At 44.4% G+C, this 17022-nt stretch overlaps 1 protein-coding gene across 1 annotated transcript in view; it reads right to left on the bottom strand.

Moving 5' to 3' along the window:
• LOC120063680 (dedicator of cytokinesis protein 9-like) overlaps window positions 1-17022 on the bottom strand; it is a 111377-nt gene that overhangs the window by 36111 nt on the left and 58244 nt on the right. The window contains exons 15-30 of the mRNA XM_039013976.1: window positions 16139-16261; window positions 15699-15778; window positions 15374-15561; window positions 14765-14830; window positions 14323-14415; window positions 14038-14161; window positions 13709-13827; window positions 12631-12714; window positions 12417-12506; window positions 9935-10050; window positions 9679-9748; window positions 5389-5514; window positions 5212-5283; window positions 3429-3575; window positions 3256-3339; window positions 3038-3149 (exon numbers count right to left, since the gene is read on the bottom strand). Coding sequence (XP_038869904.1) covers window positions 3038-3149; window positions 3256-3339; window positions 3429-3575; window positions 5212-5283; window positions 5389-5514; window positions 9679-9748; window positions 9935-10050; window positions 12417-12506; window positions 12631-12714; window positions 13709-13827; window positions 14038-14161; window positions 14323-14415; window positions 14765-14830; window positions 15374-15561; window positions 15699-15778; window positions 16139-16261 — 1694 coding nt within the window. The remainder of the gene's footprint in view (window positions 1-3037; window positions 3150-3255; window positions 3340-3428; window positions 3576-5211; window positions 5284-5388; window positions 5515-9678; window positions 9749-9934; window positions 10051-12416; window positions 12507-12630; window positions 12715-13708; window positions 13828-14037; window positions 14162-14322; window positions 14416-14764; window positions 14831-15373; window positions 15562-15698; window positions 15779-16138; window positions 16262-17022) is intronic.

Genomic DNA, 17022 nt, shown 5'->3' with positions numbered 1-17022 from the left:
GTAGGGGTCTATCAGGACAGTATAGGTAGGGGTCTATCAGAACAGTATAGGTAGTGGTCTATCAGGACAGTATAGGTCTATCAGAACAGTATAGGTAGTGGTCTATCAGGACAGTATAGGTCTATCAGGACAGTATAGGTAGTGGTCTATCAGGACAGTATAGGTAGTGGTCTATCAGGACAGTATAGGTCTATCAGGACAGTATAGGTCTATCAGGACAGTATAGGTAGGGGTCTATCAGGACAGTATAGGTCTATCAGGACAGTATAGGTCTACCAGGACAGTATAGGTAGGGGTCTATCAGGACAGTATAGGTAGGGGTCTATCAGGACAGTATAGGTAGGGGTCTATCAGGACAGTATAGGTAGGGGTCTATCAGGACAGTATAGGTAGGGGTCTATCAGGACAGTATAGGTAGGGGTCTATCAGGACAGTATAGGTAGGGGTCTATCAGGACAGTATAGGTCTACCAGGACAGTATAGGTAGTGGTCTATCAGGACAGTATAGGTAGGGGTCTATCAGGACAGTATAGGTAGTGGTCTATCAGGACAGTATAGGTAGTGGTCTATCAGGACAGTATAGGTAGGGGTCTATCAGGACAGTATAGGTAGGGGTCTATCAGGACAGTATAGGTAGGGGTCTATCAGGACAGTATAGGTAGTGGTCTATCAGGACAGTATAGGTCTATCAGGACAGTATAAGTAGGGGTCTATCAGGACAGTATAGGTCTATCAGGACAGTATAGGTCTATCAGGACAGTATAGGTAGTGGTCTATCAGGACAGTATAGGTAGGGGTCTATCAGGACAGTATAGGTAGGGTCTATCAGGACAGTATAGGTAGTGGTCTATCAGGACAGTATAGGTAGGGGTCTATCAGGACAGTATAGGTAGTGGTCTATCAGGACAGTATAGGTAGTGGTCTATCAGGACAGTATAGGTAGGGGTCTATCAGGACAGTATAGGTAGGGGTCTATCAGGACAGTATAGGTAGGGGTCTATCAGGACAGTATAGGTAGTGGTCTATCAGGACAGTATAGGTCTATCAGGACAGTATAAGTAGGGGTCTATCAGGACAGTATAGGTCTATCAGGACAGTATAGGTCTATCAGGACAGTATAGGTAGTGGTCTATCAGGACAGTATAGGTAGTGGTATATCAGGACAGTATAGGTAGTGGTCTATCAGGACAGTATAGGTAGTGGTCTATCAGGACAGTATAGGTAGTGGTATATCAGGACAGTATAGGTAGTGGTCTATCAGGACAGTATAGGTAGTGGTCTATCAGGACAGTATAGGTAGGGGTATATCAGGAGAGTATAGGTAGTGGTCTATCAGGACAGTATAGGTCTATCAGGAGAGTATAGGTAGTGGTCTATCAGGACAGTATAGGTAGTGGTCTATCAGGACAGTATAGGTAGGGGTCTATCAGGACAGTATAGGTAGGGGTCTATCAGGACAGTATAGGTAGGGGTCTATCAGGACAGTATATGTAGTGGTCTATCAGGACAGTATAGGTAGGGGTCTATCAGGACAGTATAGGTAGGGGTCTATCAGGACAGTATAGGTAGGGTCTATCAGGACAGTATAGGTAGAGGTCTATCAGGACAGTATAGGTAGGGGTCTATCAGGACAGTATAGGTAGTGGTCTATCAGGACAGTATAGGTAGTGGTATATCAGGACAGTATAGGTAGTGGTCTATCAGGACAGTATAGGTAGTGGTATATCAGGACAGTATAGGTAGTGGTCTATCAGGACAGTATAGGTAGGGGTCTATCAGGACAGTATAGGTAGGGGTCTATCAGGAGAGTATAGGTAGTGGTCTATCAGGACAGTATAGGTAGGGGTCTATCAGGACAGTATAGGTAGTGGTCTATCAGGACAGTATAGGTAGGGGTCTATCAGGACAGTAGAGGTAGGGGTCTATCAGGACAGTATAGGTAGTGGTCTATCAGGACAGTATAGGTAGGGGTCTATCAGGACAGTATAGGTAGGGTCTATCAGGACAGTATAGGTAGTGGTCTATCAGGACAGTATAGGTAGGGGTCTATCAGGACAGTATAGGTAGGGGTCTATCAGGACAGTATAGGTAGGGGTCTATCAGGACAGTATAGGTAGGGGTCTATCAGGACAGTATAGGTAGGGGTCTATCAGGACAGTATAGGTAGTGGTCTATCAGGACAGTATAGGTAGTGGTCTATCAGGACAGTATAGGTAGGGGTCTATCAGGACAGTATAGGTAGGGGTCTATCAGGACAGTATAGCTAGGGGTCTATCAGGACAGTATAGGTCTATCAGGACAGTATAGGTAGGGGTCTATCAGGACAGTATAGGTAGTGGTCTATCAGAACTTTGACAGCATATAGTGCAATAGGAAATAATTCACATCCCTTCACTTTTTCCACATTTTGTTACGTTACAGTCTTATTCTGAAATGGATCAAATGAAACATTTCCTCAGCAGTCTACACACAATACCCCATAATGACAACCTGGGTTTGAATACTTTCTGAATGCACTGTAGGTAGTGTACTTGAGTTTGATGAGATGGAAAAGCAATTTAAAACACTCTGAACACTACAACCACTGTGATTATTATTATTTGATCCTGCTGGTCATCTATGAACATTTGAACATCTTGGCCATGTTCTGTTGTAATCTCCACCCGGCACAGCCAGAAGAGGACTGGCCACCCCTCAGAGCCTGGTTCCTCTCTAGGTTTCTTCCTAGCTTCCTGCCTTTCTGGGGAGTTTTTCCTAGACACCGTGCTTCTACACCTGCATTGCTTGCTGTTTGGAGTTTTAGGCTGGGTTTCTGTATAGCACTCTGTGACATCGGCTGATGTAAAAGGGGCTTTATAAATACATTTGATTGATTGATTGATTGAACACTAAAATGGACAGGATCCTTCAACTTTGGCAGACAGCTTTCCCAACATCATATTACTGTATAAAAGCATTATGGTTTTAGGTTAGTACAGATAGAAGTATCTCATACAGCCCTGGTATACCTTCATACTGTATATTCTATTTTGCTCACCTTGAAATCTCTGTATCCTCCCATTTCCAAAAGGCATGGGCAGATTCAAGGGGATGTAGTGCTCGTGATTGCATATGACACGCAGGAACTCAAACTTGAACTCAAACAGAGTCTGAAAACAAGATTCCATGTACATAAGTGTTACTCCTAAGGTATAGTGGTGGAAATATGAAAGGTATTGTAATAACTCAACATAATCATATCATCATGAGAACTACCCTGGGGTCTCCTGGCACAAAGCAGTGGATGTAGTGGTTGATCTGCTTGAAGACAAAGCCTCTGTCCATGAGGGTCAAACAGCGCTGTGGAAACAGGAAGAAAATGATTATTTCAGTAGAGTACAAGGATGACCAAGTGTGCCCGTCTAGCCAATCAGATGGCGCCAGCTGACCTTGATGAAGACAGCCAGGCTGTGGTTGGCGTTGCGGGCTGCGTCCAAGTTGTCCTTGTACTTCTGGGTGATGTGGGGCATCATCATGTTGACCAGGGTCTCCACCGTGTGGTGGAAACCGGCCGAGAAACGCTGGTTCCTGGACAGCTGAGAAACAGAGACGAGTTGTTACTATCAGAGTTGTTACTGTCAGAGTTGTTACTGTCACAGCTGTTACTATCACAGTTGTTACTGTCACAGCTGTTACTATCAGAGTTGTTACTGTCACATCTGTTACTATCAGAGTTGTTACTGTCACAGCTGTTACTGTCAGCGCTGTTACTGTCACAGCTGTTACTATCAGAGTTGTTACTGTCACAGCTGTTACTGTCACAGCTGTTACTGTCACAGCTGTTACTGTTGTTACTGTCAGAGTTGTTACTGTCACAGCTGTTACTGTCACAGCTGTTACTGTTGTTACTGTCACAGCTGTTACTGTCACAGCTGTTACTGTTGTTACTGTCACAGCTGTTACCTTTGTTACTGTCATAGCTGTTACTGTTGTTACTGTCACAGCTGTTACTGTTGTTACTGTCACAGCTGTTATTGTTGTTACTGTCACAGCTGTTACTGTCACAGCTGTTACTGTTGTTACTGTCACAGCTGTTACCTTTGTTACTGTCATAGCTGTTACTGTTGTTACTGTCACAGCTGTTATTGTTGTTACTGTCACAGCTGTTACCTTTGTTACTGTCACAGCTGTTACTGTTGTTACTGTCACAGCTGTTACCTTTGTTACTGTCACAGCTGTTACTGTTGTTACTGTCACAGCTGTTACCTTTGTTACTGTCACAGCTGTTACCTTTGTTACTGTCACAGCTGTTACTGTTGTTACTGTCACAGCTGTTATTGTTGTTACTGTCACAGCTGTTACTGTCACAGCTGTTACTGTTGTTACTGTCACAGCTGTTACCTTTGTTACTGTCACAGCTGTTACTGTTGTTACTGTCACAGCTGTTACTGTTGTTACTGTCACAGCTGTTACTGTTGTTACTGTCACAGCTGTTACTGTTGTTACTGTCACAGCTGTTACCTTTGTTACTGTCACAGCTGTTACTGTTGTTACTGTCACAGCTGTTACTGTCACAGCTGTTACTGTCACAGCTGTTACTGTTGTTACTGTCACAGCTGTTACTGTCACAGCTGTTACTGTCACAGCTGTTACTGTCACAGCTATTACTGTGAGATTGATTTTGCGTTAGGATTCCAGAAGTGCCCAGAGGATAACATATGAAAGTACTATGCAACACTTCAATTTGGTCCTCGAGGAGCTACACACTTCCAACAACACATTGCTGTTTTGTTTCTGACCCCACCACTGCTGTTCCCAGAGAGAGGCCATCCCAGGTTGTGTTTCTGACCCCACCACAGCTATTCCTAGAGGGAGGCCATCCCAGTGAGCCACCACAGAACCACAGTAGAGGGAGCAACCCTTAATGGAAACTCCCTCTTTCCTCTGTTCAGTGTGGCACACTCCTGAGGGAGAGTAATGGTTCCTACAGCAGCTTCCTGATTATACATGGCCATGTCAGGGAGGAAACTCAGGGCTATGGTTGGTTAGGGGAGACTGCTGTGGATAGCATTGAAGTGATGGTTAGTTATGAGACATGGCTGTGCTTTATTCTGTGTGAGGACTGTGGCAGCCCACACTGCTGCGCATGTTAGGAGCTCAAACTCATAAGCTGACATTTATATCATAGAAAAAATGAAGACTTGGCGTAGTCAAGTGTCACAACAGACTTACCCTCACTTTACTGCTCTCAATCAAGTACTGTGCCATGGACTTCACTAAGGCTTCGAAGAAATACCACGAGTACTACGAAACAGAGATACAGAAACAAATACAAATCAATGCAAACATGAAACTTGATGTAAATGTCCAGAAAACCCTTCTTCACCCTATTGCTGTGCTGTTCATTACCTTGAGCAATTTGTTGCTGGTGAGGAAGTCTGTGGAAGGCTTTAGAATTGCAGTCATGGCTTTGGCCAGCTCCTCGTGAACTGTTCTCGTGGTAGAGGATGTGTATGGCTCGGTCTTAAACACATACTGAACCAGGGAGGGAGAAAAGAACATCATGTTCTACAACTACACAGTAGGTAATTGTGCCCTATGACAAATGGACCAGTACCATGCTTATCTGGCTTACTTACTGCAAATTGAGAAATTATGTGACTAAACGCAACAAAAAGAAGAAGAAACTGTATTATGAAGCCAAGATCAATGATATAAAGAATGATGGAAAAACACTTTGGAGTACTTTAAATGAAATTGTGGGCAGAAAGACAAATTCAACTCCATCTTTCATCGAATCAGATGGCTTATTCATCACAAAACCATTTGATGTTGCCAATTATTAGAATGATTATTTAATTCGCAAAGTGGGCAAACTTAGGCAGGAAATGCCAACAACGAACAGTGAGCAATTGTATTCACGAATAAAAAAAATAATAATTAAAGAAAAGCATTGCAAGTTTGAATTTTGTAAAGTTAGTGTGGGAGAGGTGGAAAGATTATTGTTATCGATCAATAATGACAAACCTCCTGGCATTGACAACTTCGATGGAAAGCTACTGAGGATGGTAGCTGACTCTATAGCTACTCCTATCTGTCATATCTTTAATCTGAGCATAGAGGAAAGCCTTTGTCATCAGGCCTGGAAGGAAGCCAAAGTATTCCGCTACCCAAGAGTGGTAAAGCGGCCTTTACTGGTTGTAACAGCAGACCTATAAGCTTGCTGCCAGCTCTTAGCAAACTGTTGGAAAAAATGGTGTTTGACCAAATACAATGCTATTTCTCTGTAAACAAATGAACAACAGACTTTCAGCATGCTTATAGAGAAGGGCACTCAACATGTACTGCACTGACACAAATGACTGATGATTGGTTGAAAGAAATTCATAATAAAAAGATTGAGGGAGCTGTACTGTTAGATTTCAGTGCAGCCTTTGATATTATTGACCATAACCTGTTGCTGAAAAAAAATGTTATGGCTTTTCAACCTCTGTCATATCGTGGATTCAGAGCTCTCTATCTAATAGAACTCAGAGGGTTATATTTAATGGAAGCTTCTCTAATGTCAAACATGTAAAGTGTGGTGTACCGCAGGGCAGCTCTCTAGGCCCTCTACTCTTTTCTATTTTTACCAATGACCTGCCACTGGCATTAAACAAAGCATGTGTGTCCATGTATGCTTATGATTCAAACATATACGCATCAGCAACCACAGCTAATGGAGTCACTGAAACCCTTAACAAAGAGTTGCAGTCTGTTTTGGAATGGGTGGCCAGTAATAAACTGGTCCTGAACATCTCTAAAACTAAGAGCATTGTATTTGGTACAAATCATTCCTTAAGTTCTAGACCTCAGCTGAATCTGGTAATGAATGGTGTGGCTGTTGAAAAAGTTGAGGAGACTAAATTACTTGGTGTTACCTTAGATTGTAAACTGTCATGGTCAAAACATATAGATTCAATGGTTGTAAAGATGGGTAGAGATCTGGCCGTAATAAAGAGATGCTCTGCTTTTTTGACACCACACTCCAAAAAGCAACTTCTGCAGGCTCTAGTTTTGTCTAATCTTGATTATTGTCCAGTCGTGTGGTCCAGTGCTGCAAGGAAAGACCTACTGTACCTTGCAAAAGTATTCACCCCCTTGGCGTTTTTCCTATTTTGTTGCATTACAACCTGTAATTTAAATGGATTTTTATTTGGATTTCATGTAATGGACATACACAAAATAGTCCAAATTGGTGAAGTGAAATGAAAAAAATTACTTGTTTAAAAAAATGCTAAAAAAATGTAAAACAGAAAAGTGGTGCGTGCATATGTATTCACCCCCTTTGCTACGAAGCCCCTAAATAAGATCGAGTGCAACCAATTACCTTCAGAAGTCACACAATTAGTTAAATAAAGTCCACCTGTGTGCAATCTCAGTGTCACATGATCTCAGTATATATACACCTGTTCTGAAAGGCCCCAGAGTCTGCAACACCACTAAGCAAGGGGCACCATGAAGACCAAGGAGCGCTCCAAACAGGTCAGGGACAAAGTTGTGGAGAAGTACAGATCAGGATTGGGTTGTAAAAAAATATCCGAAACTTTTAACACCCCACGGAGCACCATTAAATCCATAATTAAAAAATGGAAAGACTATGTCACCACAACAAACCTGCCAAGAGAGGGCCGTCCATCAAAACTCACGGACCAGGCAAGGAGGGCATTAATCAGAGAGGCAACAAAGAGACCAAAGATAACCCTGAAGGAGCTGCAAACTCCACAGCGGACATTAGAGTATCTGTCCATAGGACCATTTTAAGCCATACACTCCACAGAGCTGGGCTTTATGGAAGAGTGGCCAGAAAAAAGCCATTCCTTAAAGAAAAAAATTTGCAAACACATTTGGTGTTCGCCAAAAGGCATGTGGGAGACTCCCCAAACATATGGAAGAAGGTACTCTGGTCAGATGAGACTAAAATGTAGCTTTTGGCCATCAAGGAAAACGCTATGTCTGGCGCAAACCCAAGGACCTCTCATCACCCGAGAACACCATCCCCACAGTGAAGCATAATAAGTGTGTCTGTCAGAGCTGTGTGTAAGTTGACTATGCAAACAATTTGGGATTTTCAACACATTAATGTTTCTTATAAAAAGAAGAAGTGATGCAGTCAGTCTCTTCCAGATAAGACAAACAGCAGGACAATGACCCAAAGCATACTGCTAAAGCAACACTCGAGTGGTTTAAGGGGAAACCTTTAAATGTCTTGGAATGGCCTAGTCAAAGCCCAGACCTCAATCCAATTGAGAATCTGTGGTAGGACTTAAGGATTGCTGTACACCAGCAGATCCCAACCAACTTGAAGGAGCTGGAGCAGTTTTGTCTTGAAGAATGAGCAAAAGTCCCAGTGGCTAGATGTGCCAAGCTTATAGAGACATACCCCAAGAGACGTGCAGCTGTAATTGCTGCAAAATGTGGCTCTACAAAGTATTGACTTTGGGGGGGGGGGGGTGGATAGTTATGCACGCTCAAGTTCTGGTTTTTGTCTTATTTCTTGTTTGTTTCACAATAAAAATTACTTTGCATCTTCAAAGTGGTAGGCATGTTGGTAAATCAAATGACACAAACCTCCCAAAAATCAATTTTAATTCCAGGTTGTAAGGTAACAAAATAGCAAAAATGCCAAGGGGGTGAATACTTTCGCAAGCCACTGTAGTTAAGCTGCAGCTGGCCCAGAACAGAGCGGCACGTTTTGCTCTTAAATGTAATCAGAGGGCTGATATAAATACTATTCATGCCAGTCTCTCTTGGTTAAGAGTTGAAGAGAGACTGACTGCATCACTTCTTTTTATAAGAAACAATGTGTTGAAAATCCCAAATTGTTTGCCTAGTCAACTTACACACAGCTCTGACACACACACTTATCCCACCAGACATGCCACCAGGGGTCTTTTCATAGTCTCCAAATCCAGAACAAATTCAAGAAAGCGTATAGTATTATATCGAGCTTTTATTGCATGGAACTTCCTTCCATCTCATATTGCTCAAATAAACAGCAAACCTGGTTTCAAAAAACAGATAAAGCAACACCTCACGGCATAACGCCTCTCCCCTATCTGACCTAGATAGTTTGTGTGTATGCATTGATATGTAGGCTACATGTGCCTTGAATTTTTTTTATGTAGTTCTGTATTTGAGCTGTTCTTGTCTATTGATGTTCTGTATTATGTCATTCTGTATTATGTTTCATGTTTTGTGTGGACCCCAGGAAGAGTAGCTGCTGCTTTTGTAACAGCTAATGGGGATCCTAATAAAATACCAAAATACATATTACAAATGGACCAGTACCATGCATACCTTGACATATTATAAATGGACCAGTACCATGCTTACCTTGACATATGACAAATGGACCAGTACCATGCTTACCTTGACATATGACAAATGGACCAGTACCATGCTTACCTTGACATATTATAAATGGACCAGTACCATGCTTACCTTGACATATGACAAATGGACCAGTACCATGCTTACCTTGACATATTATAAATGGACCAGTACCATGCATACCTTGACATATGACAAGTGGACCAGTACCATGCTTACCTTGACATATTATAAATGGACCAGTACCATGCTTACCTTGACATATGACAAATGGACCAGTACCATGCATACCTTGACATATGACAAATGGACCAGTACCATGCTTACCTTGACATATGATCGTAGGTAGTGTTCCAGCCCCTCTTCGTGGCACTGGGAAACAATGTGAATCATGACTCTGAATGGGCCAGAAAGCAGATGTAAGAGCAGGTCAATACTCAGGCCTCACAGAGAACCCAATTAGAACATATGTCTATGGGAGTTTCCCAAGTGGCACTCTATTCCCTATATAGTGCACTACTTTTGACCAGAGCCCTGTGGGGGAATAGGGTGCCATTTTGGGACACAGACTAACACTACTGACTTGGTGACGTTGACAGCCACCTCCTCATGGGTGGCACTGGTCAACACACGGAAGAGCTGGTTGAGAGTGGTGGGCAGGAAGTGTATCATCACAGAACTCTCCATAGCGTGTAGACTCTGAGGAGGGAAGAGAATAGGGTTACTAACACGTTGAAGGCCTTGTATTTCCCTGAGTCAAAATGCTGATCCTGCAGAATGTCATCCACAAGCACATCAAAGACAGGCTTAACTGCATTAACAGACCTGACTTATGTTGAAATTATTCGCAAGGAAAGATGAAATTAGAAACAGCTTCAATCTAAGTGCTTGGTGGCGTACAGTAAACATGCACTCCCAAGCCGGCTCTAATCAGTCTCTGATGAGGAGGTGAAAGTTGCATCTCACCAAGAGGGGCGGAAACCAAACACACAGTTGCGTAAGAGGAAACGGAAGCAGCAAAGAATAACAGGACACAATTGAGAACAAGCAGGTTAATCACACACACCTACGAGTTAGTTCCTGAGCGCCCCGTTGGTGCATCACTCTGTACGGGCCAAGGCCTGCCAAGTTATCTGACAACCTGCCAGGGAAACACTCTCTGCTAGACCTGGCCTTGGGTGACCATTGTTTGTGTGGAATAGTGTGTTTACATGAGAACCCCAGAGATCCATCTGAATATGTGTCTCTGCTCATGTCAGTGTTCAGAGGAGGGAAATGTAGAGAGCACCTGTGGACTGGAGCCGAGGGTAATGCTAGCATTGTCCCACCCAGGCCTGAGTAAACAAGCACTGACTTATAAACATCCTGGGTAAATCAGACAGCCTGGATGGCAGAGAGAGTGATGGGTGACAGGTGTTGGAGGGAGATCGAGATCCAGAATGGATAAATGAATGTGTTTTCTCTCAAGCTACCCTATTCGGCACACAACAACAGGTGTCATGTCTTTCAGACCCCAGTCAGACATGTCTTCACACATCCTGGTCATGTGTTTCAGACCCCAGTCAGACATGTCTTCACACATCCTGGTCATGTCTTTCAGACCCCAGTCAGACATGTCTTCACACATCCTGGTCATGTCTTTCAGACCCCAGTCAGACATGTCTTCACACATCCTGGTCATGTCTTTCAGACCCCAGTCAGACATGTCTTCACACATCCTGGTCATGTCTTTCAGACCCCAGTCAGACATGTCTTCACACATCCTGGTCATGTGTTTCAGACCCCAGTCAGACATGTCTTCACACATCCTGGTCATGTGTTTCAGACCCCAGTCAGACATGTCTTCACACATCCTGGTCATGTCTTTCAGACCCCAGTCAGACATGTCTTCACACATCCTGGTCATGTCTTTCAGACCCCAGTCAGACATGTCTTCACACATCCTGGTCATGTCTTCACACATCCTGGTCATGTCTTTCAGACCCCAGTCAGACATGTCTTCACACATCCTGGTCATGTCTTCACACATCCTGGTCATGTGTTTCAGACCCCAGTCAGACATGTCTTCACACATCCTGGTCATGTGTTTCAGACCCCAGTCAGACATGTCTTCACACATCCTGGTCATGTGTTTCAGACCCCAGTCAGACATGTCTTCACACATCCTGGTCATGTGTTTCAGACCCCAGTCAGACATGTCTTCACACATCCTGGTCATGTGTTTCAGACCCCAGTCAGACATGTCTTCACACATCCTGGTCATGTGTTTCAGACCCCAGTCAGACATGTCTTCACACATCCTGGTCATGTGTTTCAGACCCCAGTTAGACATGTCTTCACACATCCTGGTCATGTCTTTCAGACCCCAGTCAGACATGTCTTCACACATCCTGGTCATGTGTTTCAGACCCCAGTCAGACATGTCTTCACACATCCTGGTCATGTCTTTCAGACCCCAGTCAGACATGTCTTCACACATCCTGGTCATGTGTTTCAGACCCCAGTCAGACATGTCTTCACACATCCTGGTCATGTCTTTCAGACCCCAGTCAGACATGTCTTCACACATCCTGGTCATGTCTTTCAGACCCCAGTCAGACATGTCTTCACACATCCTGGTCATGTGTTTCAGACCCCAGTCAGACATGTCTTCACACATCCTGGTCATGTGTTTCAGACCCCAGTCAGACATGTCTTCACACATCCTGGTCATGTCTTTCAGACCCCAGTCAGACATGTCTTCACACATCCTGGTCATGTCTTTCAGACCCCAGTCAGACATGTCTTCACACATCCTGGTCATGTCTTTCAGACCCCAGTCAGACATGTCTTCACACATCCTGGTCATGTGTTTCAGACCCCAGTCAGACATGTCTTCACACATCCTGGTCATGTGTTTCAGACCCCAGTCAGACATGTCTTCACACATCCTGGTCATGTCTTTCAGACCCCAGTCAGACATGTCTTCACACATCCTGGTCATGTCTTTCAGACCCCAGTCAGACATGTCTTCACACATCCTGGTCACGCCCACGGAGGTGCCACCGTCACTGACCATGCTTTACCTTCAGATACTTGACCAGCTCTCCTCCTGTCACCTGGGCTGCAGACTCTGTGCTCTGACAGTGGGCAAAGAAATGGTGCAAATGTTGATCCTACAGAGAGGAGAAGTAGAGATGTTAGAAAAAAAACAGATGTCTAGAAGAGGAGGTGGAGATCATGCATTTAAAAACCCTGGATCAGTTACGTCACTGAACTTATCTGAGAAATGAAACCAACCTGAGTGTACACAGTGGAGACAAGGTGAGTGGACACCTTGAACAAAGGCTTGCCTCCATCCACCCATTTGATTTCAGGATGCTGCTGCATGGGACACATTTTAACAATAGTAAAAACAAAGTCACAGGTTATCATACTACAAAGGTGGTGTATTGGATTAACCTACAGTATAGTAAAGTAAAGGGCATTTAGTGTACTCTAGGTGGGTACAATACAATACAGAGAAGAGAATTAAAGCTCAAGTTGAAACAACTAAACACCAGTCATTAACTCAGCCATGTATTTCCCACACAATTAGCTTAACATTGTTAAGTCCCACTGCTGTGTGCTTTCACTTTCCCTGATTGGCTGAGATAATGACATCTCACACAACCTTGAGGCAGACAACAAGCCCCTTGTAAGGCAGCGTACCACTCAGAAAGGTTCTGTGGCTCTCTCTTTCCTCCACTACTTTCTTTCACAGACACTTACAGGTTACATATTACTGATAGAAAATGACTGGATTGGTTTAAATCCGTTTTCTTTAAAACCGTTATGTTCTTTCAGATGTGTGGGGATAAAGGAAAGGAGCCACGGGAAAGGGAAAGGAAGCCATAGGGTGTGTGTGTGTGTGTGTGTCTTGTGTGTGTGTGTGTGTGTGTGTGTGTGTGTGTGTGTGTGTGTGTGTGTGTGTGTGTGTGTGTGTGTGTGTGTGTGTGTGTGTGTGTGTGTGTGTGTGTGTCTTGTGTGTGTGTGTGTGTGTGTCTTGTGTGGATGTGTTTAACTATACTTGTGGGGACCAGAACAAAGATTTGACCAACTGGGGACATTTTGTTAGTCCCCCCGAGGTCAAATACTATTTCTAGGGGTTTAGGGTTAAGGTTAGAATTAGTGTTCCGGTTAGAATATGGTTTAGGGTTAAGGTTAGATTTTTGGGTTAAAGTTAAGGTTAGGGTTAAGGTTAGGTTTAGAGGTTAGGGAAAATAGGATTTTGAATGGGAGTGAATTGTATGTCCCCACAAGGTTAGCTGCGCAAGACTGTGTGTGTGTATGTGTGTCTTGTGTGTGTGTGGGTGTGTGTGTCTGAAGGGAGAGCTACCTTGCTGATAACCTCTTGACAGCTGAGGTAGCCAGTGGGCAGGTTGGCAGCCACCGGGACGTGACTCTCATTCATGATCACCCTGCCATCCTTCAGCAGAGGGAGCCAGGCGTAACCCACTGAGGACAGACAAGGACAATGAGAGACAGGACTGGCAGTCAGCTTACAGACAGTGTTATACCTAACAGTGACCCAGCACTGGGAGTATAGGGAAGAATGGAAACTGGCACAAATCATCCATCATTATACTGGGGAGAATTCATTTGGATGGCTTAAGACTGGATGTAGGCCTGAGTCACATGGGTCTGTATCCTGGGTCTGGTGTCTACCTTGTGTCTCCACCACGTCTCTCTTCTTGGTGCTGGCCTTGCTGTTGCTGTCACAGCTGACGTGGAAGAAGGTGAAGAGCAGATGGTGCTTCTCATTGAGCTGAGTGGGAAGCTCAATCTTAAACTGAGGAACGGGAACAGACAGGGTTAGAATACACGCTGCCACTGCTTCGTCTACTCACTACTTACTCTAAAGTATTGTTTAAAATGTAACTGTGCATTCTGCATGATTCAGTCTGGTCGACTGCGAGCATGAATTAAATCAAATAGAAATCCCATCAGTACCTCATCATAAAACTCTGGGCTGTGCTGGTGATGTAATACTGCAGCAGAGGCATTCTCTGTAAACAGGGGTCCTCCTGGTCGACCATAGATGCACTGTGGGTAATAATAACAATAATTTTGTTATTAGGCTACCTGGGGTGGCAGGTAGCCTAGTGGTTAGAGCATTGGGCCAGTAACCGAAAGGTTGCAAGATTGAATCCCCGAGCTGACAAGGTAAAAATCTGTCGTTCTGCCCCTCAACAAGGCAGTTAACCCACTGTTCCCCGGGTAGGCTGTCATTGTAAATAAGAATTTGTTTTTAACTGACTTGCCTAGTTAAATAAAGGAAAACTAAAAACTAAAATGTTATTCCCCTGAGTGGTATACTGTTCCTCTTGTACCAAACGACACTGTGGCATCCGATGAACTCTGCTGAGAAGGAGTCATATGAGTGGTAGCTTACCTTGAGCGAAACAGCCTCCTCTTCGTCAGAGTCCTTGAACTCGATGCAGACAGCTATGTTTCTAGCCTGAGGAGAGAGCAGACAGAATAAACAGAATAAAAGCTGACCCACGTGGAGATGCTAGAGGGAAACACATTTCTGCTGGACACATCTATAGTAACGTTGGAAAAGTAATATCATGATATTTAGTAGTCTCTCGTAACAAATTGTTACATGTAATCAAGTATCTTTTTAGGCTCCCGAGTGGCGCAGCGGTCTAAGGCACTGCATCTCAGTGCAAGAGGCGTCACTACAGACACCCTGGTTCCATTCCAGGCTGTATCACAGCGGTCTAAGGCACTGCATCTCAGTGCAAGAGGCGTCACTACAGACACCCTGGTTCCATTCTAGGCTGTATCACATCCGGCCGTGATTGGGAGTCCCATAGGGTGGCGCACAATTGGCCCAGCGTCGTCCGGGTTTGGCCGAGGTAGGCCGCCATTGTAAATAAGAATTTTGTTATTAACTGACTTGCCTTGTTAAATAAAATGTAAAACATTAAAAACATCTAGCAACACAAGAGTTGTGTATCTTGATCAAACTGAGCAGTTTGTGTCTTTGTGACTGTACCTTTGCGAAAGATTTTTGGCTGTCGTACTTCAGGTGCCTGGGGTAGACATAGAGGTGATTGTTGTAGATGGTGAACGGCTGGGAGCACTTGGCTATGTAGGGAACAAACTCCTCCACTTCAAAGAAGATGTTCGTCTTCTCACTGCTATCAAAAGTCTTCACAGGAATATAGGATGAGCTAATACAATCTACACACAGCGACAGAGACAGGACAGACAGGGGGGGGGGGGGGGGACAAAAAAATAGCCGACAGACAATCAGACCAATCTGAGTTGAAGAGAAACAGCTTCCATCTTTCAGTGTGTGTTGAATTTGGAGGGCTTACTTGTCAAGTCAGGGGCAACATCATCAATGGTAACGTCTAGGTTTCCTAAGATTACAGGGAGCTTGGCCATCTTCTCTGGCCTAAGGAGAAGAAGCATAATAAGTACTGGTTAATGCCTTTGTTATCATCTACCTAGGAGGATCTGATGGAAAACAGGCAAACTGCCTGGAAACTACTCTGTGAACAGACAGAACCCAAGAGGAAAAACCAAATGTTTGTAAAGGTGAGAAAACATCTGCGATACAGGCTTTCATTGTGAAAGAGAATCTCTTCAGCCCAAAAAATCCTGCCTATGGGAATCAGCTCACAAAATACCCACTGTTAAAACACTTTAATCATTCAGACTAAACAAGAATAAATTCAATATTCTCAACGTGATGCGATGTACTTGTACGATGAACCAAAGTCAGCAAAGAATGCAGACAGTAGGAGTTACTAACTTTCTGAAGTCAGCCAGCAGTTTAAACATGTCGTCGTTGGACAGCTTGTTACTGTCCTGTCTGTAGATGGCGGAGAAACGACCACTTTTGTCCAACGTCCCTGATGCATCTTTGAACAGAGGCCTGCAGGGAAGGAGAAATGAAAATCAAAAATGACAGGTCTGTTTCCAGTTGTTCTCTGGACAAAGCTCTGCTGATCTGGGCTAGATCTCAGAGGGGGTTTCCACTGGTTTGGGCTAGATCTCAGAGGGGGTTTCCACTGGTTTGGGCTAGATCTCAGAGGGGGTTTCCACTGGTTTGGGATAGATCTCAGAGGGGGTTTCCACTGGTTTGGGCTAGATCTCAGAGGGGGTTTCCACTGGTCTGGTCTAGATCTCAGAGGGGGTTTCCACTGGTCTGGTCTAGATCTCAGAGGGGGTTTCCACTGGTTTGGGCTAGATCTCAGAGGGGGTTTTCCACTGGTCTGGGCTAGATCTCAGAGGGGTTTTCCACTGGTCTGGGCTAGATCTCAGAGGGGGTTTCCACTGGTCTGGGCTAGATCTCAGAGGGGGTTTCCACTGGTTTGGGCTAGATCTCAGAGGGGGTTTCCACTGGTTTGGCTAGATCTCAGAGGGGGTTTCCACTGGTTTGGGCTAGATCTCAGAGGGGGTTTCCACTGGTTTGGGCAAGATCTCAGAGGGGGTTTCCAATGGTTTGGGCTAGATCTCAGAGGGGGTTTCCACTGGTTTGGGCTAGATCTCAGAGGGGGTTTCCACTGGTTTGGGCAAGATCTCAGAGGGGGTTTCCACTGGTTTGGGCTAGATCTCAGAGGGGGTTTCCACTGGTTTGGGCTAGATCTCAGAGGGGGTTTCCACTGGTTTGGGATAGATCTCAGAGGGGGTTTC

Source organism: Salvelinus namaycush, chromosome 19 (assembly GCF_016432855.1).
Source record: "Salvelinus namaycush isolate Seneca chromosome 19, SaNama_1.0, whole genome shotgun sequence".
In the NCBI taxonomy this organism is placed as follows: domain Eukaryota; kingdom Metazoa; phylum Chordata; class Actinopteri; order Salmoniformes; family Salmonidae; genus Salvelinus; species Salvelinus namaycush.
Note: the sequence above shows the minus strand (reverse complement) of the source record. Positions and strands in the feature narration are given on the sequence as shown.